Raw genomic sequence first — 24,905 nt, 5'->3', positions numbered from 1 at the left:
GAGGAAGAAGGAGCCTTCTAAAAGACATGGCGCTGCTTTGCTCAGACCGGGGGCAATAAGGACGGATTCTGAGCAGGACCAGCAAGTTGGATACATGGTGTGCGGAAAAAAACTGTTTTACCATGTGGATGGACAGAAAGACTGATAGAGTTTTACTGAAAACTCTCAACTATGTTTTGAATGTGCTGAAGTTCAGCCCCAGCCCCAGTGTCCGCACGCAGTCTACCTGTAAACCAGGACCACCAAGGCTGTCCTGGAGGCTCCTGTTCTTCGGTACTGACCAGTTTGCTGTGGAGTCTCTCAAACTACTGAATCTTTGCAGGTACCAGAAGTCTCGGTGTTCTACACTAAATCTGTTCCTAGTTACCTTGAGCTGGTCATTGCGAACTTGCGGCTTTCACGACGTCTCTAGTGTTGTGAGTCAACCGTTTTGCTCTTTGTGCAAAAACGAGGTTCGATTTGACCAGTTTCCAGTCCCGACCATGAAGAAGTTTATAACAGGATTTAATGACAACAATGATCAAATGGAACAGATAGTGACATTCACCGTCGCAGCGCTGGGCCACACACTTAGCACACCTTACGGATGACACCAAGTGAGGCAAAGGCTGTAGCGCGTATTTAGCTTTTATTCTTCTCTGCAATCTGTACCCTCCAAGGGTAGTCTAATCAGTTTCAGTCTGTTTATGTGTGACTGGCGGCAGTCATACATAAACATGGTTATGTAAACTGTGGCGTGTGCGTGTCAGCAGATTAAAACGAGACTTGAAGAGATAGAAGAAAATATAAAATCCTCAACACTAGGGTTTCTTTTCTCACAAACAACAAAGTAAAGAACAAGTTTAAGTACAGAATAAAGCATAGAAAAGGTTAATTAATCTGAAACATCCTCGATTTTCCCCAGAGATTCGGATTAAAATCTAAAGTTTGAGTTTACCAGCCTCAGTTCAGAGTTTACAGAAATCCACATGCAATGATTCTTGAGATTAGGGACAAAACCCTATTCTCTGATAAAGCACAGAATTTGAATACAAATGCACATAAAATATAATTTCTTCAAATAATTAACTAAGCTAACCCAGGTAATGCCAGCACAACAATATATGTTTTCACGGTATTTGCTGAATATTTTTCATTTTCAAATTTTTTGTAGTAGGTGGATGGTGTCTGTAAAAGCCTCTGTCCTGGAGCAGAACTCAATACATTATAATAGTTTAAAACAATTAAAGAAATACTAAAATAATATATTATGACAATTAAGTACAAGTATTCAAATAAATAATTATAAAAGTATCAATAAGTTGAATTAAAATCATTTTTATATATTTCCCAACAATTGAAATTGTGTCCCTAGTTTTTGTGAATACCATCAGACATGAAAAGAATGTAAAAAAAAAAAAAAAAAAAAAAAAAAAAAAGTCAGGCATTATTGGGAGGCATCAGAAATTCTGAGGACCCCATGACCACTTCCTTCCTCTTCCTTTGCTAAGAGGGCTCATACATAGACATTAATACGTAGACGCCTCATGGAGCGGGTCGGCCCGTTGCAGCGATACGTAATCGCGTCCGCCATATGGAATGTGGCATCTCTGCCAGTAAGCTAATACAAATGAATGGACCGAACATAAGAAAATGCCGTTCCACAAAGTATTTTTAGCTAATGTTCGTCATCGACCCACTCACATATAAACGTGAATATATTTGGAAATTAAACAATCACCAAAGACAACATTTATGACTTTTCATTATATTTTAATTGTAATTTCTGAATAAAGAAAATAAATGTGAACCTATAATACAATTGATTTTGATAAATCGTTTTTATATATACAGTAATCAACATTTATGAACATATGCACACACACAGACGTCAATATATTAAATAATAAAATATATGTATATATATAAAATATATATATTATTTATTTGTTAACAAATAAAAATATTTTATTATTCAAATAACAAATATATGAATAATATATAAGAAATGTGTGTGTGTGTGTGCATATTTACTGATTGTGGAATATGTGCCAGTAAGGTAATACAAGTGAATGGACCGAACTTTATAAAGTGCCGTTCTACAAAGTATTTTAAGTTAATTCTTGTCATTGACACATTTTCTCACACACATTAATATATTTGGCAATCAAAGAAATTACTAAAGAGAGCGTTTCTAACTTTAAAGAGCACAATTAAATTAAAGAGCATAATGTTTTATTTGATAGAAACGATTCTGAAAATTTTTATAATGACATTGATGAGCAGACACATATTTACAGTGTTTTATTGAAGAATATATTTACATAATTCCATAGTTTAATGTACATTTAACATTTCAAGACAAGAAACAACTTATTTTCCTGTATTTATTTTTTATACGTTATTGAGAAATGACTTTTGATTTATAAATCAGTCATTGTCAAACATTAAACTACATATTTTTCTTACTTTTTTCCAGAGAATTTACAGTATGCCAACTCTGCTATTGACAGCAAAGAGTGAAAATAATTCTAACAGAGTAAATTATTTTTTATTTCATTACATAAGCTACATTAATACACTAATGCTTCAGATTGAGATATTTAAAAATACACAAAAAGTGAAAGAATAAAACATTTATTTATTATACTAGGAACGCTGGTCACAGGCTTCAGTCTGCTGGTCACACTGGGAGAACTCAATGACTTCTGAGACGTCCTGGTTCACAGGCTGAAGCCAAGGATAAAAGAGAAATTATCCAAAAGTGTAATAGAAAATACATACGATATGTTTCGTATATGTTTCTTTCACATTCATAAAAATACATTTTCAGCATGTTGGGCTCTGACTTTAGCATCTTTATAGCTAAATATCAACATGGTGAAGCTGAGCTGGAAACAGACTGAAGAACAGCAGCTCCAGCTCTGATCCTGACTGATCTTTCCTCACTAAATCCTCTGGTTTTCATCACCTCTCTCTAATTAGAAAACAGTATGAAAACATTAGCTGCTAAGCTAACAATCAGCGGTTATTTCGGGCCAATTTAGCTACATAGGAAATATTTTTCGGTTGTTTAAAAGCGAATTTCTGGCTGCAAAGTCAAGTAATTCTGATCTTTCATCCTTACCTGGGGAAGGTAATCCAAATGAATCCAGTTTGTTTCGTAAAATGGTTGAAACAAGTCCACACAGCACAGGACTTAAGGAGCTCCGATCGCTCTGCTGCCACATAGAAGGTGGCGGACGCTGTTACGTAGGACTCAGGGGTCCATGAGGGGTCTATGTATTGATGTCTATGGGCTCATAGACGTCTATGAGAGGGCTAGGCCATACATATGAATAAGTATAGAAAATAGAAACTCTGTCTTTAGTCATTTCTTTGATTGCCAAATATATTAATGTGTGTGAGAAAATGTGTCAGTGACGGGTATTAATTTAAAATACTTTGTAGAACGGCACTTTCTTAAGTTCGGTCCGTTTACCTATATTAGCTTACTGGCACATTGGCCACATTCAGTATGGCGGACGCTGTTACGTATCGTAGCAACTGGCCGACCCGCTCCATGAGGCGTCTACGTATTCATGTCTATGAGGTCATAGACATGAAGACCTACGGGCTAGATATGAATGCCGGTTACCATGTCTATGGACATGAATACGGGTTAGGCAGCTCTGCTAGGCTTATGTTATTTAGCTTTTTCCTTCTGTCTTATTCCTAAGTTGTTCATCACAACCATATTGTGTCAACACCATAAATGATCATTTATAAAAATTTTGACATTTTTTTTAAATAAATGCTTAATTTTGGTATAATATGTCCTCCTTCAGAATAACATAATATAAATTGAGGTAGTCAGTCTGTCAACTCCGTCAGTTTTTAACTGACGGAGTGACTCTTTCAGTGATGGCGTTGACAAATCTCACTTAAGTGTCCCGTTAATTCGTTTTAATGTATTTTACATAAATGGGATGCATCAAGTATTTCTTTTTACTCGCTAGTTTCTCACCACCTTCAGTTCTGTGTCAACTCTGTCAAGCAGCCAACTCAGCTAGATGGATTGTTTTTGTTGTTTTTTGTTTTAATTTTTTTTGTTTGTTTCTTAAGAGGCTTTTGTCTATAAAACTGAGTAAAATATCACTAATAGGGTCATTAAAAATAATTTTATATTTATTTTTGTCAGATTGTGTTGACAAAAGTTCTGGGTCAGATCCATTAAAAATGTAATTTTCAAAAAAAAAAAAAAAAGCCTGCATCTTTACATTTCCAAAACATTATTTGTCATATTTGAATACATAAGCTTGATGAATAATTGCTTATTTCTTTTGAAAAATTAAACCCATTTTGTCCATAATCTCAAGAATCACTGCATGTATAATTAGTTTGCTTTAGGATGCTGTGCATGAAAAAATCAGGAGCAACTTTTATTCTGTAGATTGTGTAGTTAAACATTTGGTTGGTTCAAAAAAGCATTTCATTTGTTATATTTAATACAAATACTCAGTTAAAAACTAAAAAAACTGTTAACATGACTTAAAAAAAAGAAAGTCACGCAAAAAAATTTTAAACTTTCTTTTTGGATAAAACTGGGTAATTCTTTTTGTCTATGACAGGGCAGTTCTAAGTGCTTGTATAGAAGACAGTTTCATTTTTTGTTTCCTACATACATTTCATATTTAATTGAAACTGTTTTTTTTTTTGGTTTATGGTCATTGGTTAGGAGTTATTGGTTAGGGTTAGGGTTTTGGCTAAGACAGTCACATTACCTGAACTACTAAGCTGACATGAGTTGCTCTTCCACATGTCTATTCTGGGTGATTGTCTCTGTAGGGTGCATCCTGATGAGGCCACTCTCATGTTTGGAGATGTGTTAAGTCACTGATGGAGAAAAGCTGATGCTGAGCTTTAGGAATTTGACAAATGAAAACTGAGGTATCCTTTTTATTTGGTTTTGTTAAATTAAACTCATAATCTAAAGCAGTCCAGAACAGTAAAACAGCAACAGCTGCGATTTCATATAGAAAGTTAGGCTCATAAGAATGTGTCCGACATGACCTTTGATGGCCAGCTAAACTTTCAATGCATGTAAAGCATGTTTCTCTTTAAGGCTCCCCCAAAAAAGCTGCTGCCTAGTTCATTTTTTGCAGAGATTCTATGATTTAAATCCACTACCTTTAATTCATTGTGTTTTTTTAGTCTAAAACAACAGATTATATTAAATAATATATATGAGTGTTGTGTTCAAGACCACCTAACCCGAGACCAAGACAAGACCAAGACCAGAGTGTATCGAGACCGAGACAAGACCAAGACTTTTGGGGTCCGAGACCAAGTCAAGACCAAGACCGAGGGGAGTCGAGACCGAGTCAAGACCAAGACCAGCGGCCCGCACTACATGACACAATAAAATGTAAAATATGATCGAAATTGCTTCTCAAAATAATCTGAAAGATCCATATTCCCATAAAAACACCTAGATATTAAATACTTAATATATTTTACCAATATTAAATATTCCATTTCTGTGTTACAATGTGTGATGGTCTCGTGCCATCCCTAAAAACATAACGCCCTGGGCATTTGCCCATATTGCTCATATAAGAAACCACCACTGTCTGCACCATTAAACATAGCAATTGAGGCAATGCCCTGACGGTAAATAACGCTCAACTATGAACACTGACCAAGGAGCAACAAGCAAGAAGTAACCAAACAGAAGGCGCTCATCGTGACTGTTTTCACTCTATCCCAGTACATGAAGCCAGGTAGTCTGACACCATGGCAGACATTACTGCTGCCACTTTGAACAAAAACAATCAAAGAGCAATGTGCATGCTCTGCATGCTCTTTCATTTTTGTGTTTTAGTTATTTGTTAATTTAAATATTAACGTACATAATAAAATAAAATAATGATGCAGTGTACACAGAGCATTACAAGAACAAAGAACGGGTGTTCTGTCAGATCAGATCGTCATACGCTTAGCACAAACTCACGGTGTTCTGTCATACATTGTCAGATAGTCGTACGCTTAGCTCAGACATGCATACGCTGTCATTACCATATGATTTTATTTAATCAGCAACATAGAATCATGACGTAGATCATCATACACTTGGTTATTAACAGTTGTATGGCATCCAGCTGCAGCCAGACCTACTTTAAATACACTTTGAAACCACGACAACACATGTATATCTATATAGTTATCATTGAAAACAATTTAATGACTTATTTTCGTCATAACGTGCTCCGTATGGTGAACTGACAACTCCTCTGACGGTCGGACTTCTTAATGCTTAATGCATTCCTGACAGCGTATGGCTATCTGATAGAACACCGGCTCTCAGTGACACTCCAGTCCTATCTAATAAGTAACGAGCCGTGGAGAAGAATCGACTGTTTCTGAATGTCACCTCACTATATTGCAGACTTTTGGACATAGCGTTGTCCCATATATGCGACAAGTCAGTCAACATCTCTGCACAATAATTCAGCACAGTGAGTGACAACATTTTTCATCACAATGCTTATGTGTGTCTATACAGCTAGCTTTGCTAACATCACGTTAACGGAGCTTACCTTCTTTGAACTACTTTTCTAAGTGACGAAAAAAGTTAGACGTTGTCCCCACCGTCTCTGAAAGCGAAGCGCTGCTGAGTTAGCTGTGGCCATCGGATTTCTTACTATTTATGCAGCGCTATTATATTACTGACGATTAGACAAACATTTTCTGCCGCTGAGAGGAAACCACTGCGCATGTTCTGGAGCGCCGTGCGCGAGTGAAAGGTGGGGAGGGGAGGGGAGGGGGGAGTAACAGAAACACGGAGTTGCTTGGATTTTAATCTGTGCGTTTTGCATCCACTGAAAACAAAAATGTTAACAAATAAACTGGACAGTATGCTGCACGTTTAGTGATATTTTCACAGTTGCGGTCTCAACTGGTCTTGAAATAAAATGCCGAGTCCTCAGAGCCCGAGACCGAGACCAAATGCGGTCAAGTCCGAGACGAGACCGAGACCATCAGAAAATGGTCTTAAGACCAAGACCAACTTTGAGTACCACAACACTGATATATATACTATGATTTATATCAAAATAAACAAAAATACTTGCAATTATTATTTACTTGTGTGGATGCTTTCTGAACATGTCTGAGAACTGTGGTCCCACTTCAGTCAGATGAAGATGTAATTCATATCTTAGGAAGCAATACCCTGCTTCAGATCTGTTTGCTCTATAGCAGCTTTTGCTCTACAAAAAAACGTGCAATATCTCAGTTTTCTTTAAGCTGTTTGGTATACAGTAAAAGAAATTGATTTCAACTAATGCAAAGTTCAAACACTTCTGTTCTCTCTTTTTTCTTAGGCATTCAAATGAAGGGATCGTGGAGAAGCTTGAGGTTGTTACATTGCCTGGTGATCTGCCTGTGAAGAGATTTGCTCAACAGAACCAGCTGGCACTGCACAGCTGGCCCCCTCACAATGTAGAGGGACAGTTTGATGTTGGAGTGGTTGTATCTTTTGGCCGTTTACTCCATTGTGGACTCATTGACAAGTTTCCTTTGTCAGTATTTAGCATTAGTATTGAGTATTCATGATTAACCATGTTTGAACCTGTCTAGAAATTTTCTTTTACCCTGAAAGAGCCACACTGTGGAACTCCTCATAGTATGACTGTACTGACATTACCCATTAATAAAAGAAAGAAAAAAGAAGTGCCCTTGTAGGTACCTTAATATACCCTAAAAGGCATTATGTAGTTTTCAAGAACATATTGTCATTTTATAGCACAATCAAGTACATTAAATTCAGTTGTTATAAAAATACTGTGTATTAAACGTAAGTTAATAGAAATTTGACAATGCAATTTGATGCCTTGAAATTGGCTTCTATCTCTAAGAGTCTCCTACTGTCTGACATGCCACCTTCACCATGTCATCACAACACGACTCCATTAAACCATTAACAATCATGCTTACAAGCATTGGACTGAGAAGTAGTTTGTATGATAAACTCAACAGATGCACAGTTCCAACAAGTTTCCTAATTGCATTAATTATCCTAAAGGGAAATTAAATGTTGGTGTAACTCATACTAATTCAAAATTCTTCAAATTCTTAATGTAATATGAAAGAATAGGAAATGACGAAGGGGCAAACAGTATTTTATATCATGTTTATGTCATGTTGTCAGATGATATTGTAAGGCATGTTGTCAAATCTTAATTTCTTTTTTCTTTTCTGCATGCTATTTTGATTCAGTGGGATTTTGAATGTTCACCCCAGTCTGCTTCCAAGGTGGAGAGGTCCAGCACCTGTGTTCCACACTGTCATGCATGGTGACACTGTGACAGGAGTCACGGTCATCCAGATTCGTCCCAACAAGTAAACAAAATGAAAACCTTTTTAGTCATCTCCCCCTATTAATTACAGTCGCAGGCTAAAAACTGCAGTTCTTGGGTAAATTAAATGTTAAGTTTTGCAGTTGACCCTAACAAATCTAAACATCAATTTTCTCAAAACAACTGCTTTTTCCAACCCACTTCCCACATATGTTGGATGCTGTAAATCAAAAGTACTCCATCATATCCTGTAAAAAGAGAAGCAAACAAGTTTCAGAAGCATGTGGTATCGTCATCATCCTGTGAAGTCAGCAGTCAAAAGTAATCGCAATTACTAAAGGTGCTAACACAAATGTATTAATCTGTAAGGTTTGATGTTGGGCCCATTCTAAACCAGGAGATCCATCAAGTTCCAAAAAACTGTACTGCTGAAGATCTTGGAGCTGCCCTGGCCATCAAAGGAGCACATCTTGTAAGTTGATGCAGCATGTATGCATGCAGTCTTTTTTTTCAACGAAAATATTGACATCGTAGTTCTACTTGGTATCTTTCAGTTGCTTGATACGTTGATGAAGCTTCCTGAAAAAATTGCAAATAAACGGGAGCAGGAACTGAAGGGTGTAACATTTGGTATGTGCATCTACACTCCATGGACACCAAAAACATATAGTTGTAAAAAGTGTAAACACACAGTAAAGTAGCAGTCTGTGATGTAAAAGATGAGACAATGATAAATCATTTAATTTATTTTACAGCCATATATTTGACCCACAACCTGTTCATTTTAACTAAAATATTAACCTGTTTAAGCTGGAAGAAAAGTCTAAATTTAAAATGTTTCAATTTCAGGATGTAGAAGTGTCACTGGCACAATAAAACCATTTGCATGATTTAAAAAGACGATTTACTTTGCTGTCATTCTGCGTACACAAAAACTTTTAATAAGCCTCAGAAATAATAAATATTTCTGAGAGAATACTACACTCACTGGCCACTTTATTAGGTACACCTGACCAATTGCTCGTTGACGCAAATGTTGAATCGGCCAATCACATAGCAACAACTCAATGCATTTAGACATGTAGACATGGCCAAGACGATCTGCTGCAGTTCAAACCAAGCATCAGAATGAGGAAAAAATGTGATTTAAGTGACTTTCAACGTGACATGGTTGTTGGTGCCAGACGGGCTGGTCTGATGAGTCTTGATTTCTGCTGCGGATGGTAGGGTCCGAGTTTGGCGTCAACAACATGAAAGCCTGGATCCATCCTGCATGTATCAATGGTTCAGGCTAGTGGTGGTGGTGCAATGGGTTGGGGGATGTTTTTCTGGCACACTCTGGGTCCATTAGTACCAACTGGGCAACCTCCTTCTTTCTTTTTTAATTGTAAAGTTTTGTATTTGATTCTGGCTTTTTTCCCTTTCCAAATGTATTTGTACAGCAACTTATCCCATTCTACAAATTGTTTTGAGGGTATAGGAACTTGCAGGGATTGAAATAAATACAACATTCAGGGAAGGATGTTTAATTTAACTGACTCAATCCTGGAGTGTAGGTCGAAAAAAGGTATGGCATTCCATCTTTGGATATCCGACTTTATGGCTACGTTCAGGGGGGCATAACTGGCCTCAAACATTTTATTAGGGTCACGATGGTCACCACCCCCAGATACCTGACATTATCCGCATCCCATTTCCATTTATAGCAATTTTTAATTTCAGCTGGTGGGTCTTAATTTACCGTTAGTACCTGTGTTTTGTTCACGTTAACCCTGTACCATGAGTACAAACCGAAATCTGATAAGATTTTCATTATTTTGGGGAAAACCTGTGTAGAATGAGATATAACAAGTAACAAGTCATCAGCAAATTGTGCCAATTTTTGCTCCCCTCCTGCTGTCCCTACTCCAATTATATCCCATCTCTGTCTGATCCATTGGGTCAATGGTTCCATGAACAAGGCGAAGAGGAGTGGCGACATACAGCAACTTTGTTGAGTACCTCGCTCGAGTATGAATGATTAAGGTCTCCATTAATTTTGATTTTGGCTGTTGGTTTATTATACAACCCAGATATAGTATTTATCATAGATTTATCAGATCCAAATCTCTCAAGTACCTGATATAAAAAGGACCACCTCACAGAATCAAATACCTTTTCGGCATCTAAACGTAACACTAAAGTCTCTATTTTTTGTCTATAAACCTGGCAAAACTTTCCTAATGTTGTCCTGAGTTTGACGGTGTTTGATAAAGCCTGTTTGATGATTATGTATTAGTCCTGGTAAAATTGTTTCAAGTCTCTTTGAGATGATGGAAGTGAACAACTTGTAGTCAATGTTTAATACACTGATTGGGCGATAGTTACTACAATCTAGGTTATCTTTTCCTTCTTTCTGAATTTTAGAAATTATTGCTTCTTTCCCATGAGGGGGGTACGATTTTTTCCTCCATTATCCAATTAAATGTTTTCTGCAAGGTGGGAGTCAAATGATCCTTCATTATTTTGTACCATTCTGGGCCAGATCCATCTGCCCCCCGCCATTTTCCCCCCTTTTAGTCTTTTAATTGCTGAGTGAATTTCTTCTCTGGTTATTGTGGATACTAACATTTTATTTTGTTCCTCCAAAACTGTTGGTAGCTCTAGTTCAGACAGGAAAGTATTGACATCTTGATTATTATCTACATGGGTTTGGGAATAAAGTTTTTTGTAATAATTCTGAAAACATTGTTGAATTTTCTCCTCTTCGGTTTCTATTTGACCATTTAAAGGATTTCTTATTTTGTGTATAGTCCTCTCCGTTTGCTGCTTTATGAGTTCATATGAAAGAAGTTTTAGTGGTTTCCCGCCTACATCACAGTACTGCTGCTTCTTAAAAATGATTTTTTTCTGTACATCAATCATCTAATTCTTTTTTAAATTTTACCATATCAGATTTAACGTCGTCGTTCATAGTCACCGAGTGTTGATGTTGCAGTTTTAACAATTGATCTTCCAGGTATTTACGTTTTTGCATGTTTTCTCTTTTTAAGTGGGAAGATATACTAATTATTTTCCCTCTAATTACTGCCTTCAATACATCCCATAATATTCCTGGTGACACCTCCTCATTATCATTTTGAGCTAAATAATTCTCTATTTCTTTTTTTAAATTCTCTTTAATGTTTGGGTAGTTTAAAATATTTGTGTTCATCCTCCATAATGTAGATCTATTTTTCCTGTTCAGACAAATATCCGCATAAACTGGATTATGATCAGAAATTGTACTTGGACCAATTTCACAGGTTTTAATTTTAAACAAATCATTCTTGAACATGGGAATGTAATCTAACCTACAATATACGTTATGTGGGTGTATTCTCATAGTTGGGTGATGTTCTCTCCATACATCAACTAATCCTAAATCGCCCATGAGGTGTCTCATCCTCTTACCAATATTTCGTACATCGCCTTTCCCTTTAGAAAAATCAAATTTGCCATTTAATAAGATATTGAAATCACCACTAGTTGTTGCAAATTTTGAGAATCTGTTTATAAAGGGACCAATCACTGACTGGTGGAAAGTATACATTCAGGAGGGTAGTCATGGTACCATCAATCCTGCCCATTGTCATTATATATCGACCTTCTTTATCTTTGTATTCTGATATGTGTTCATAGTTAAGAGTTCCAGATAACAAAATTGCCACTCCCCTCCGCCTCCCAGAGCTGTGGGAAGAATAAAACACATGTTTAAAACCCATCCTGTTCAATTTAACATACTCGCTATCAGGTAGATGTGTTTCCTGCAATAAAACAATTTGGGCTTTGTCTCTCTTAAATTTAGATAAGACTTTCCACCTTTTTACTGGTCTATGTAAACTATTAATGTTGTTTGACACCAATTTTATCAACCTGCTACTCATCTAACTTATATTTCTTAATTATATCACAAAGATTATTGGGCTCCCCACTCACTCTTAAAAACACTGAATATAGAACATATAAAAAAGTCAGCATCAAGAACAAACAAGACTCAAACTGAAATCAAAGAAGAAATTCGCTCCCCGATGCTCCAGGTCAGCTGCTTCAGTTGTTCCAGGACCGTTTCTGGTGACTTAACGACCCGCACAGCGTAGCCTCTGCTGGACATGTCTTTGGTAGCTTCCAACACCGTGTTGTAAATCTTCGTTTCATCGCCATATTTCACCCTCAGCCAGGCTGGGAAGAGGATCTGAAAAGGGATCTGCTACTCCTTCAGAATCTTGGGCACATCTGCATATTCTTTTCATTTTTTCAAACTCAGAGGGGGATAGTCATGATCCAATCTCACTTGCTTGCCTTTCCAGGTAAATCCTCTTTTCTGCCATGCCTTGCGAAGGAGGAGTTCTTTGGTTTTAAAACTGAGGAATTTCACAATAATAAATTGCGGTGGAGCGTCGGTTGGGGGCGGAGGGCCTAGAGAGCGGTGAGCCCGTTCAATGTGTATGTCGAGCTCGTCTTGGGACAGCGCCAAGCCCTCCCGGAGCAACTAATCCACAAAGTCACCCATTGATGCCGAGTCCCGTTCTGCCGCCTCCGGTACACAATAAAATGCGTATCTTCTCTCTTCGTGTACAAAGCATCGGTTTTGAAGTATTTCGCTCAGCCCAGTACTTTTTCACCTTTATGGATATGTTTTCGTGGTTTTAGTGGGGTTGGGTTTTCAATTTCTTAGGTTCTCTCGGGAGCCCGTTCACAGCGTGGCCATCACAGTGATGTTCAAACCGGAAGTCCGTGCAGACTTTAAGATTTCATTTCGGTTATAGGCCCTTTTCTTTTTGAAAGATCTATAGTTATGGCTCACTGGCAAAAATGTATGAAAACTGAAAACTTATCAAGTCAATCTATGGTTATACCTCCTTCAACGTAAATGTACCTTTTGGAGTTTGTGTGAGGGACCACACATTTTCTCTGGAAGTTTTTTTTTATTGTTCAAAACTCTTGTGTTGAATAGCGGCAATTCACAACAAGGCACTATACAAAAAATAAAATAAAATAAATCACACATACATTCCAACTGATCCTAGCTATAAATCAATACAGTACGCTCAATTAATTATTCAAAAAAAAATTATATCTAAGGAAACCCAACAGATTGCAACAAGTCATTAACTTTCAACATTCTCCCCTCCTGGACAATAATGTAGTAACAATCACTTGCGTTGTCTTTGTTTTTACATAAGTCTCTCATATCGAGCGCACATGTAGCGAAAGTGGAGAGGGGAAAACTCCCCTTGAACAGGAAGAAACCTCCAGCAGAACTGGGCTCAATACAAGGGCTGGGCTCAGTACCATCTGCCATAACTGACTAAGGATATGATCAGAAAGAGCAGAATGCACAAGAAGAATCAGATGAACTGATGCAGGATTATTTTAGATGTTCATGTAAATAAAAATTAATAGCAGGAGAGAGAGAACGAGTAGTTGATGGCAGCTTTATCTCAGCCGATGTCCACCTCTAGGAAGGTATCAGAACCAAACGGAATGCCAGACCAGGTGTAGTCAGTTTGTCCTTCAGTTGCCTAAGCATATGGCAGCATAATTTCAGAAATAGCTCGGGGTAACAAGAATTTGCACTCAATCCAGGGGTTAAAAAATATATTTTATATGAGAATGTAGAGATCAACCTCTCATTCCTAAGACCCTACGGGGATTGTGGATTAAGCTGCCCCTACAACCATCGCTCCAGTTCCTATGTTAAAAGTGGAAACTTTATTACATCACAAAAACCTATTATGAACAGGGGTGTGTACAGATTTTATATCCACTGAACTAGGTTTCCTTTATGATGAAGATTGTACTTGACTTACAGCTCCAAAAATCAATACATCCATGAGTTGGATTAATTGGGAAGAACGAACCTGTGACCAAATTGCTTGTTTGTGTCGTGCCATTGGATCTCGGGTAAGAAAATAAGAAATTTATGATTTGAGTGCATTTTATTGGGTCACCATTAAATTTTGTTACAATGATACTTTTTTCTCTCTCTTCAGATCCCTTTAAGGACGATGTGGATGGGAAAGACTCTAAAACTTTTGGATTTTGTTGGAAAATGTTATACTTCAGGTAACTTATACCATATGATTGTATTTGACTAAATCCCTTTTCATAAGATGTCTGTTCTGACTGAAGCAAAATGGCCTAATAACAATTTACCGTATTTTCCGGACTATAGAGCGCACCTCACTATAAGCCGCACCAGGCTATAAGCTGCATGGTTCAAAGCATGGGAAAAAAACTAGCGGCTTATAGTCCGAAAAATATGGTAGTTTCTGTGATGAAGTTGATTTACTCATAGTGACACATGGCTAAACCGGTGTCCTGCATATTGAATGGGTTGAATGATGATGACTTGGATGTGGAAGTAATGTTGAGAGCTGTTTACTTGTTCATCTACTTCAACGTGCTTTTTACCAAGGTTTTTAGAACTCCTTGTGAAACTATTTTATGGCCATGTAACTGAGTCCAACAATTCTGTATTACGCAGTGGTTGTACTGTGTACCTAACCTTTAGCAGTTTCTAAGCCCACCACTATGGATGCTATAATAAATGGGTTACATTACTGTATGATGTGTATGACGCTCCCTCTTGTTTTGTATACTCGGTATGAACCGTCAAATGTCTACTCTTATAATTCAGTTATTAGTTCTGATTAACCTTTCACAAAACTGTGAAACATTGTCATTGTGTTCTTAGATAAAACAAAATCAAAATTGAGGAGAGAACATATGATTACAGTAATACAGAGGGCCTTGTTGTTTCAAGTGTATTCTAGCATACTGACTCACTATATATTCTACTTCAATTTGAGACCGAATCAGTTTGTTGGCCAAATTTTATTGGCTTATCTATGCCGTTTTGTACTAGTTCTAGTTAAGAATAATAATTAGGACATGGCTTAAAATGGTAGGATCTTCCTGTTTTTCTAGAACAAACGTAGGCCTGTCACGTTAACAAATTTTGCTGGACGATTAATTGTGTAAAAAACTATTGTGATAAACGATAATATTGTTTCAAGACCAGTTGACACTGATTTAATGGAAATGACTAATAATGCATGCGATTTCCTGCCATAGATAGATACACTTTATTTTCAAAAGAACACATAACACTGGAACTGACGAACTAAATAAACAAAACAACCAAAAACAAAAATAAAATGGATTCTCGGGCTCCATTAACAAAAAATGTACTTGAATAAAAACTAAACAACATAAAGCCAAAGTGGAAATATATATTGCATTCAACCAAAAGAGTGCAGATTATGAAGTCTGTATGTGCCCTTCAATAATCACTGGATTTAAATAAAGAAGATGAGCACATCCGACTACCTAATGCAGTAGTTCATACTACACGATTTTTTGCCCCTATTTTCTCCTTATGACAATCTTAGAACGTTGGCTGATCTAAGATTCTCGCTGGTGATTTCATAACCGATCATCCTGCAGTTACGGTAGATTGTCGGTCGTGGCCGCTCCAATCTAAATCAGGGGTTTTCCCCGACTGGGAGCTTAACGCTGAATGTGACAGGTAGCCAATCAGAAAGCGCGGATTATCTTCCTGCTTTCTGAGGGGAAATTACGGAGGGGAATCCCAAACAGCTGACACAGCGCAATCCGAAGTCCAGCGGACAATGGTGATGATATGTGGAAACAACATTAATATTTATTCAACATTTCGTGCAAAGAATATAGAAAGGGGAGGAGTTGGAGCCAAATTGCTACCGCAGTTGATAAACCCGGTAATTTTCAGCTGTTCTTCGTTAACGTGACATAAATAGGTTATAATGATTTTCATTCAGTCAGAACTTTACGCTGACTCTAGCCACATGCATCACAGGTAGATTCTAGTAAAGCATTGATTAATGCCTGGTTTTAAAATTAGTTAACTGGACTTGTAGCCCTTATTTTGTGCCCATGTGGCTGGACACCACATGGCATGACAAACCCAATTGAACCGTTATACCTAGGATTTCTGTCGGCTAATGTGTGGTCTCTCAGGTTTTGAAAATGGGCCGACAGTCGGCTGACAACTTGTGTAGTGTGAGCTGGACATTACACTAAGGAAATGAGGAAGGGAGGGTCAGTGGAGAACACTGGAGATTAGCCTTTTTTCATTCAGTGTCATCAAGAAAAAGAAAAAAGGCAGGAAGAGACGATAAAGCCAATAATTAAAACGAGGTCGATAGGTTTAATTTATCGTGCGATTAATTGATTTATCATTTATCGCGACAGGCCTAAACAAACGTCTTATATGTACTTATATCCCAATGTTGTTATAGAGATTAGATGTCTAAATAAGGCTTTGGTCAGGCACTTATATAAATGCACCCTAACCACCCTACAGTAGTACAGAACCACTGTTCTAGAAGGAGATATGTTATGTGAATTTTTGAGGGTGACTGTAAATTACTGCAGTTTTGACATGTAATTTTCATTTGTTACACAGATGAAAGGAATCAGAAACCTGGCTCAGTATACTATGATAAGGATTCCAATACTCTGTCTGTCTGTTGTAAGGTATGTTTAAATTTACTGTACTCCTACTGCTTTACTTGTTCTATAACTATCCTTAAATCACATCTTGAGAATGTTTGTGTTCTGTGAATTATGAATCTTCTTATATTCATATTGTAGCAGACCCCCCCAAAATTAAAGATTGCGGCTTTACTGATGAACAGCCAGGATTTATTGGAATTATACCATGAGTTTCACCATAAGAGCTGCATGCACAAACACACAAAAAAGTGTAAGCTACAAACCACGTTTGAAAACTAAAAATAACGTTCACCACTAGAGATATCAAGTGATTCAAAAACTATACCTAATTTGATTACAGTAAAGCAAATTCACAATTCCAACCAATCAATATTAGAAATATCCTTATTTACAAAATAAACATACCATGTGCCTCTATCAAGGGGGCTGCTAATAAGATACATTTTTATAACACTGTTGTAACTTGTCTTCCAAGCTCTCTCATCAAAATAAAAGCATCAAATCATATACTACACAAAACAAAACGAAATAAAGGCAACAAGCGCCAAAAGGGAATATAACAAATAAGGAGGTTAACCTGGGGTTACTAAAAATCCAGAAAAAAGGGAACAACAAAGTTTAAACAGACTTGAATGTTGATTAATTTACTTAGATAAACATTTGCTAACCTTTTTTGTTTGTTTGGGGTAGAATAGTTAGTTATACTTAAGTTAGAATAAATGCAACAGGGTTGCCTAACCCTAATGACAGTGAGACCTGGAGGGGCGTGGTTGAGAAGAACTGCCCCCCCGATCTGAACTTGAGTGGTGTTCTATTGTTGGACTTCTGTGCTCGTCACGGATTGTGCATAACGAACACCATGTTCAGGGATAAGGGTGTCCATATGTGCACTTGGCACCAAGACACCCTAGGCCGCAGTTCGATGATCGATTTTGTCATCGTTTCATCGGATCTGCGGCCGTATGTCTTGGACACTCTGGTGAAGAGAGGTGCGGAGCTGTCCACTGACCACTACCTGGTGGTGAGTTGGCTCCGGTGGTGGGGGAAGAAGCCGGTCAGACCTGGCAGGCCCAAACATGTAGTGAGTGTCTGCTGGACACCTTCGGTGAGGGATGCTGTCAAGCTGAAGAAGGATCCTATCGGGTCTTTTTGGCCTGTGGGACTCCAGAAGCAGCTGATGGGTAATGGCAGGCGAAGTGGCATGCAGCTCGGGTGGTCGCTGAGGCAAAAACCCGGGCGTGGGAGGAGTTTGGAGAGGACATGGAGAAAGACTTCCGCACGGCTTCAAGGCGATTCTGGTCCAGCATCTTGGGAGGGGGAAGCGGTGCAGCACCAACACTGTTTATAGTGGGGATGGTATGCTGCTGACCTCAACTTGTGACGTTGTGGGCCGGTGGGCAGAATACTTCGAAGACCTCCTCAATCCCACCAACATGCCTTCTGTTGAGGCAGTTGAGCCTGGGGACTCTGGGTCGGGCTCTCCAATCTCTGGGGACGAGGTCGCCGAGGTGATCAAAGAGCTCCTCCGTGGCAGGGCCCCAGGGGTGGATGAGATCTGCCCAGAGTTCCTTAAGGCTCTGGATGTTGTAGGGTTGTGTTGGCTCACGCGACTCTGCAATATCACATGGACATCGGGGGCAGTTCCCCTGGATTGGCAGACTGGGGTGGTGGTCCCCCTGTTCAAAAAGGGGGACTGGAGGGTGTGCTCCAATTACAGGGGGGTCACACTCTTAAGCCTCCCTGGTAAGGTCTATTCAGGGGTCTTGGAGAGGAGGGTCCGTCGGATAGTCGAACCTCGGATTCAGGAAGAGCAGTGTGGTTTTCATCCTGGTCGTGAAACACTGGACCAGCTCTACACCCTCAGCAGGGTCCTGGAGGGTGCAGAGGAGTTCGCCCAACAGGTCTACATGTGTTTTGTGGACTTGGAGAAGGCGTTCGACCGTGTCCCCAGGGGGACTTTGTGGGGGGTTCTCCGGGAGTATGGGGTACCGGGCCCTTTGATGCGGGCTGTCAGGTCCCTGTATGACCAGTGTCGGAATCTGGTCCGCATTGCCGGCAGTAAGTTGGGCCCATTTCCGGTGAGAGTTGGACTCCGCCAAGTCTGCCCTTTGACACCGATTCTGTTCATTACTTTCATGGACAGAATTTCTAGGCGCAGCCAAGGTGTTGAGGGAATCCGTTTTGGTGGCCTTAGGATCGCATCTCTGCTTTTTGTGGATGAGGTGGTCCTGTTGGCTTCATCAGATTGTGATCTGCAGCTCTCGCTGGAGCGGTTCACAGCTGAGTGTGAAGTGGCCAGGATGAGGATCAGTGCCTCCAAATCTGAGGCCATGGTCTTGAGCCGGAAAAGGGTAGAGTGCCTTTTCCGGGTCAGGGGGGTCGTCCTGCCTCAAGTGGAGGAGTTTAAGTATCTGGGGATCTTGTTCACGAATTAGGGAAGAAGGGAGTGGGAGATCGACACGCAGATTGGGGCAGCGTCTGCTGTGAAGCGGGCGCTGTACCGGTCCGTCATGGTGAAGAGAGAGAGCTGAGTCAAAAAGCAAAGCTCTCGATTTACCGGTTGATCTACGTTCCCACCCTCATCTATGGTCATGAGCTTTGGGTCATGACCGAAAGAACGAGATCCTGGATACAAGTGCCCGAAATGGGTTTCCTCCGCAGGGTGGCTGGGCTCTCTCCCTTAGAGATAGGGTGAGAAGCTCAGTCATCTGGGAGGGACTCAGAGTAGAGCCGCTGCTCCTCCATGTCGAGAGGAGCCAGTTGAGGCTTGGGCATCTGGTCAGGATGCCTCCTGGACGCCTCCCTGATGAGGTGTTCCGGGCACGTCCCACCGGGAGGAGGCCCCGGGGAAGACCCAGTACGCGATGGAGGGACTATGTCTCTCAGCTGGCCTCGGAACGCCTTGGGGTTCCCCCGGAGGAGCTGGAAGAAGTGGCTGGGAAGAGGGAAGTCTGGGCCTCCCTTCTGAAGCTGCTGCCCCCGCGACTCGACCCCGGATAAGTGGAAGAAAATGGATGGATGGATAATTTCCTAGAGAACAAATGAAGCCATGGGAATAGAAATTATTTTTACAGACGTCTAAGAAAAATACAATGAATGGACATTCATTTTAAAATTGGTAGGCCTAACAGCAGCCAATCAGAGTGGAAAAACTATTCTTGTTCTTTGCCATTTTCTAGTTGTTAAATATTCCACAAAATGACCAGATAATGTACAACAATGCCAGTTCAAACTGTGAACTATTTGCAAAAGGACTGAGCCCTGGATCATTAAAACATGGATAGAACTGTAACTACATTAATCAGAACTCTTCTTCTCTCCAATATTTCTGTGAGTTTCTGATGTAGCAGCTCTGTGCTTCAGGAGAATGGGACATCAGAGTATCATCCATAAAATTTCACCCACATGGCATTTACTGTGCAAACCAGAGCTTTCAGTGGAAAAACAAAAGTTCCAGATCCTTTTAATGCCATACAAATATGAGACAGAAACATGGATTGTATCTGTATATAGACCTGTCTATTGATTTATAGATTAATAATTCGTTGCTCCGTTCTATGTCATGGTTCTCCTGTTTCAGAGTTTTGTGCAACGTGCGCATCGTCTTTTTTTTTTTTTTTTTACCCCATAAGGTGTGGAGCGGTCGGGAAGCGCGTATCGATGGGGAAAAGCAGACTGGCGTAAACCTTTTAGCTTCGGTTTTCTGATGATTAAAATTCAAAAGTGCTGTGGTGCTACTGTTTCATACCAGATCACTTACAGAACCGATGTTAACTCTATAAAATGAACGCTGTCTAACGTGGTATCACACATGGAAGGATTTCTTTATTGAAATTTTTCTGAGGGATGTTTATAAGAGCGATTTTCTGTTGTCCTTCCATGGAAACGTCCAGATGAAATACAAGTTGCTGCTTTGACATGATCACAGCACTGACAAAACATATGTACAAAAATCCTCAATAAAACATAAAATATTTGAAAATCAGACATCAGACAAGTGAATCACAGGAATGTCATCAGCCGGTGTAACACTGACCTGATGCGGTGAAGCTACTAGTAGCAGGAGAGGAGCTGCACCAAAAGCTACAAACACTGAAGAGAAGGAGAGCTGCCATCGATACAGTTGCAGCCAGGCATGTTTTAATGTTACACATTACAGTTTTAGCAAGTTGCTCAAAATCTAAACTGGTATTGTTGTGGATTTAAGGTTTAAAGTTTACCTTCGAGCAAACGTCCCCCAAAGGAATCACAGCGCCCCCCTTTTGTAAATATTTCCGCCAGCGCCCCCTGCTGTCCTCTGAAAGCCCCCCCAGGGGGCGGTACCGCCCACGTTGAGAAATGCTAGTTTAGACCAGTGACGTGCGGTCAGGGGAGGCAGGTGAGGCAGATCCTCACCTGTCATCATGGAAACATAATATATAATAATAAAATCATTTATAAAGATATTTTCACCCTGTGGTTTGTACTATAAAGTACCTATTTTTCATGTAATTTAACCAAATCTGATTATGTTTTTCTTCAAAATCGCTGGATTTTCGCATTTTCCCATTCAAATGCTTGGAAGCAAAGCCGGTGAGGCAGCAGCGAGCTGAGCCTCAGCTGGGATTGATCAACCTCTCGCTCACTGCACTGGTTGCTATTCTATGAGAGCATGCTCCTCCCGTCTGTACGTCGCCAATGAAATGGTTAAAAACCTTTAATGTATGAACTGATTTTCAATAATTTAGCTTATGTATTTAATGTACTGCGATTTTATTGTCACCAACTGTGTGTGAATCGTGTTTTGTGTGCGGAGGAGCGATCATAAACAGCAGAGAACAGATTCGAGGTGAGGCAGGCAGTTCTCGTGCCTCATCGCTGGGGGCGCTCATGAACCCAGATATTGTGACTCCACAACTGCAGAGTAAGAGACAGTAACAGCGAGCTAGCCATACAGTATCTGCGGTGATACAGAGAGCAAGAAAGACGTGGTTTTGAGTTGTTTCTCCCTTTGCTGTTAAGCACAGCACAAAATTAATAATATCTACATGTCTAAGTTTGATTGAGATAACGGAATTATTCTGCGGCGCGGCTATAGATGGCATGTAAAGGAATAGCCTTTTTGCCCTCCAGCATTGTACGCATGCACGAAATTTCCTTACGTAAACAATAACATGCAGGGGGTCTCGGTTTGTAAATCCGATTATAATTAAGTCGGTGCCTCACCAGCCATGAACTTCATCGTACGTCACTGGTTTAGACTATAAATGGATTAACACAACACTACATTGTCTTTAGTTTTCTCTGGTCTGTATGTGCTGGAGACTGGAATTATAAGCACCATTTCAACCTATATATATATATATATATATATATATATATATATATATATATATATATATATATATATATATGTGTGTGTGTGTATATTTGTCTTCTTCCCACTCCATTTGAGCTAAATGCATTCTTCTGTATGTCTAAATACAGTATTACTGTAAAACATGAATTTGATGACTCAATGTGTTGTGATGTAGAGATGCCTTTTTTTCTTTTATATAGCTCAAAACAAAGTAATGAATAAAACTATAGCTGTTTATAATTCAACATATTTGTTTTATTTTTCAGGATGGTTGGGTGGCCTTTAGGACCGTTCTTCTGAACAAACGACTGACAGCAGCTGACTTCCATAACGGTTACTTGAATCAGACAGTCAAAACCAACACTTCCAGTAAACCAGCTGAAGGACAGTTTGTCAGTAGAAAAGGAAGAACAGAAGAGCTTCAGACAAATACTTGGAGAGGTCAAAAAAACTAATAAAGGAAGCAGTGACTTTGGAGGGCAGCGGTATCTCCACTTTGATACCAGCCCAAGAAAAAAGAAAAATTCTGTGACTTAACATTTTTCTAAAATGTGATTGTGATATGTATTCTGAATAGATAATATACAAGGATGCTCACACCTATTCAGGAATTGGTTGCTGACTAAAAAGCAACATTGCTTCCCTGTTCATTCCATTTGCCCAGTCAGCCTTATCACCATCAGTTTGACACTCTTAGTACTTTTCTCTGAGGCCAGCAGATTTAGCTGCTCTGTCACACAAAGAATATGAACCATCAGCACTTTAGTTGTGGTGGGCACATGGCCCATTACTCTCTCACCCTTGCTGTTCCAGTGTCTCTCAGTTTTCATGGGGTTTTTTCCCCAACATCCACACAGCTGTCATTTTTGGCATTTCGAACATCTGATACATCTATTAGATGGATTTTTTAAGTGGATCTTTTTGATACAAGCATTGATTTATTTATTTGCCAAAATCACTTTAGCACCCCATCAAACTTCGAGCCACTGAACTAAAGCCTGGTAACCTTAACCTCTAAGTCCCCAGAGGCATACAAGCAGGAATAAATTGTTTACTAATCATCCCTGGAACTGTGCAGCTCCCTTGTGCAAAAAAGGAAGACAAAGAAACGATTTTACCGTTATGACCTCTTTTAAATTGGATTTTCTCCCAGAGATGTTGGTCGATCATCACTCTTTGGACAATAGTCCTGTGTAAGTACTCTATGTATGTCTTAAAATTAGGATGAGGTGATTGTTATGTAATCAATGCATTATTTTTAGAAATAAATTGTCAAAAATAACACCTTCAGTTTGGTGTTTAGCTTAAACAAGAAATGTGTGTGCAAGTTTATGCTTTGTTTCTGAAAGTACTAATATAATGGTTAGCAGTAGTTACCTGGTTGCCTCTGTTTTAGCTAAGTTTCCTCTGACATTTTGTCTGCCTCCTTTAATTTTTCACAACTGTAAACTGAGTAGTGTAGACAAGCTTTACTTTTTCATCTTTCTTCAAAGATCCCTTTCCCCCATATGTTCTTTATCCTCCTAATCCTCATGATGTTCTCGTGTGCATTTATTGAACAATACATTTGGAAGTTTATTTACCACATGCAGTGTGTGGTCGGTATGACTAGAAAGGCAGTAAACAAACTCATACATACAATTGTGTGTGTGTGTGTGTGTATATATATATATATATATATATATATATATATATATATATATTCTGTATGTGGTCAGCAAGTGTTGTACAACTCGTGTCACTGAGGGAGCAAGGCTGGCTGAAACTACCACAGACAACAGTTGTGATACGGAAAAAACAAACATATCTCCTTAATCCCTCCTTTCATTTTCTGAGGCTGTCTGTCACAGCAGTGCAGAGATGCCAGGTTGCACAGGGGTATTATGCTGAGAAGCATGTGTCTGATGAGATTTGTATTTCTTGTCAAAACAACCACATATTTATGAGAAAAGTTATTCTAATAACTGACAAGACAGGTTTTAAAAATATTTGTAATTCTTATCTATGAATGATGAAAGATTATCCTTTCTGGTTAGTTCAAATTATGTAAAAAAATAAAATAAAATTTGATAACACTTTATTTGACAGGGTGTGCATAAGACTGACATGACAATGTCATAAACATGAAGGAGTCTTTATGAATGTCTGACTGTTGTCATGAAGTGTCATTCGGTAAATAATGACACTTAATGCAAAGTTACTCTAGAAGTTGCACTGAAAGTCCATTAAAAGTGTCATCATTGCATTATTTTGTAAACAATGACATTTTAATGCAAAGTTGGCACCGGGGGATTCCAGGTAGATTTCAGCACAGAGATGTGGCTCGCTGTTCATGCAGGGTCGGCCCAAGATGATAAGGGGCCTTAGACAGAATCATGATTTAGCCCCCACCAACCACCTCCTACTAAGAACATCAGCATCACTAACAGTGTTTAAATGTAGATGAAGTCTGTGACAATTGGCTGAGTTTTAAATCAATCACTGATTATTGGTTATTTGCTGTAATGCATTTGTGAACAAACCCAGCTCAAACAGATTACACCATATTGTAGCCATGGTGACACAATAATCAAACTATCCAGATGATTCTTTGCACTCTTACAAAGTAAACTTCCTAATTAAATCTTAAATGTCTGATTTATTTTTTATTTATTTTGTTTTCTCTGCTGAATGCATTAAATAAAATGTAATAACATTGTCATTCTCTATAAATGAATGCTACAGGTTTA

General features: G+C 39.0%; 2 protein-coding genes across 2 annotated transcripts in view; both read left to right on the top strand.

Moving 5' to 3' along the window:
* On the top strand, nucleotides 1-24,905 carry mtfmt (mitochondrial methionyl-tRNA formyltransferase). Its single transcript, XM_014974201.2, has 9 exons — nucleotides 1-322; nucleotides 7,344-7,541; nucleotides 8,239-8,361; nucleotides 8,688-8,790; nucleotides 8,873-8,948; nucleotides 14,152-14,243; nucleotides 14,333-14,405; nucleotides 16,789-16,859; nucleotides 22,443-24,905. The coding sequence occupies exons 1-9, from the start codon at nucleotides 123-125 to the stop codon at nucleotides 22,629-22,631; spliced, it is 1,125 nt and encodes a 374-aa protein (XP_014829687.2). The 5' UTR covers nucleotides 1-122; the 3' UTR covers nucleotides 22,632-24,905.
* celf1 (cugbp, Elav-like family member 1) overlaps nucleotides 23,299-24,905 on the top strand; it is a 134,299-nt gene continuing 132,692 nt past the window's right edge. Inside the window, exon 1 of the mRNA XM_088004045.1 lies at nucleotides 23,299-23,369. Coding sequence (XP_087860171.1) covers nucleotides 23,299-23,369 — 71 coding nt within the window. The remainder of the gene's footprint in view (nucleotides 23,370-24,905) is intronic.

This window comes from Poecilia mexicana, unplaced genomic scaffold (genome assembly GCF_051168715.1).
Source record: "Poecilia mexicana isolate PSO_F unplaced genomic scaffold, ASM5116871v1 scaffold_3, whole genome shotgun sequence".
NCBI classification, from domain to species: Eukaryota; Metazoa; Chordata; class Actinopteri; order Cyprinodontiformes; family Poeciliidae; genus Poecilia; species Poecilia mexicana.
The sequence above is the reverse complement of the archived record's forward strand: the minus strand, read 5'-3'. Positions and strand labels throughout refer to the sequence as shown.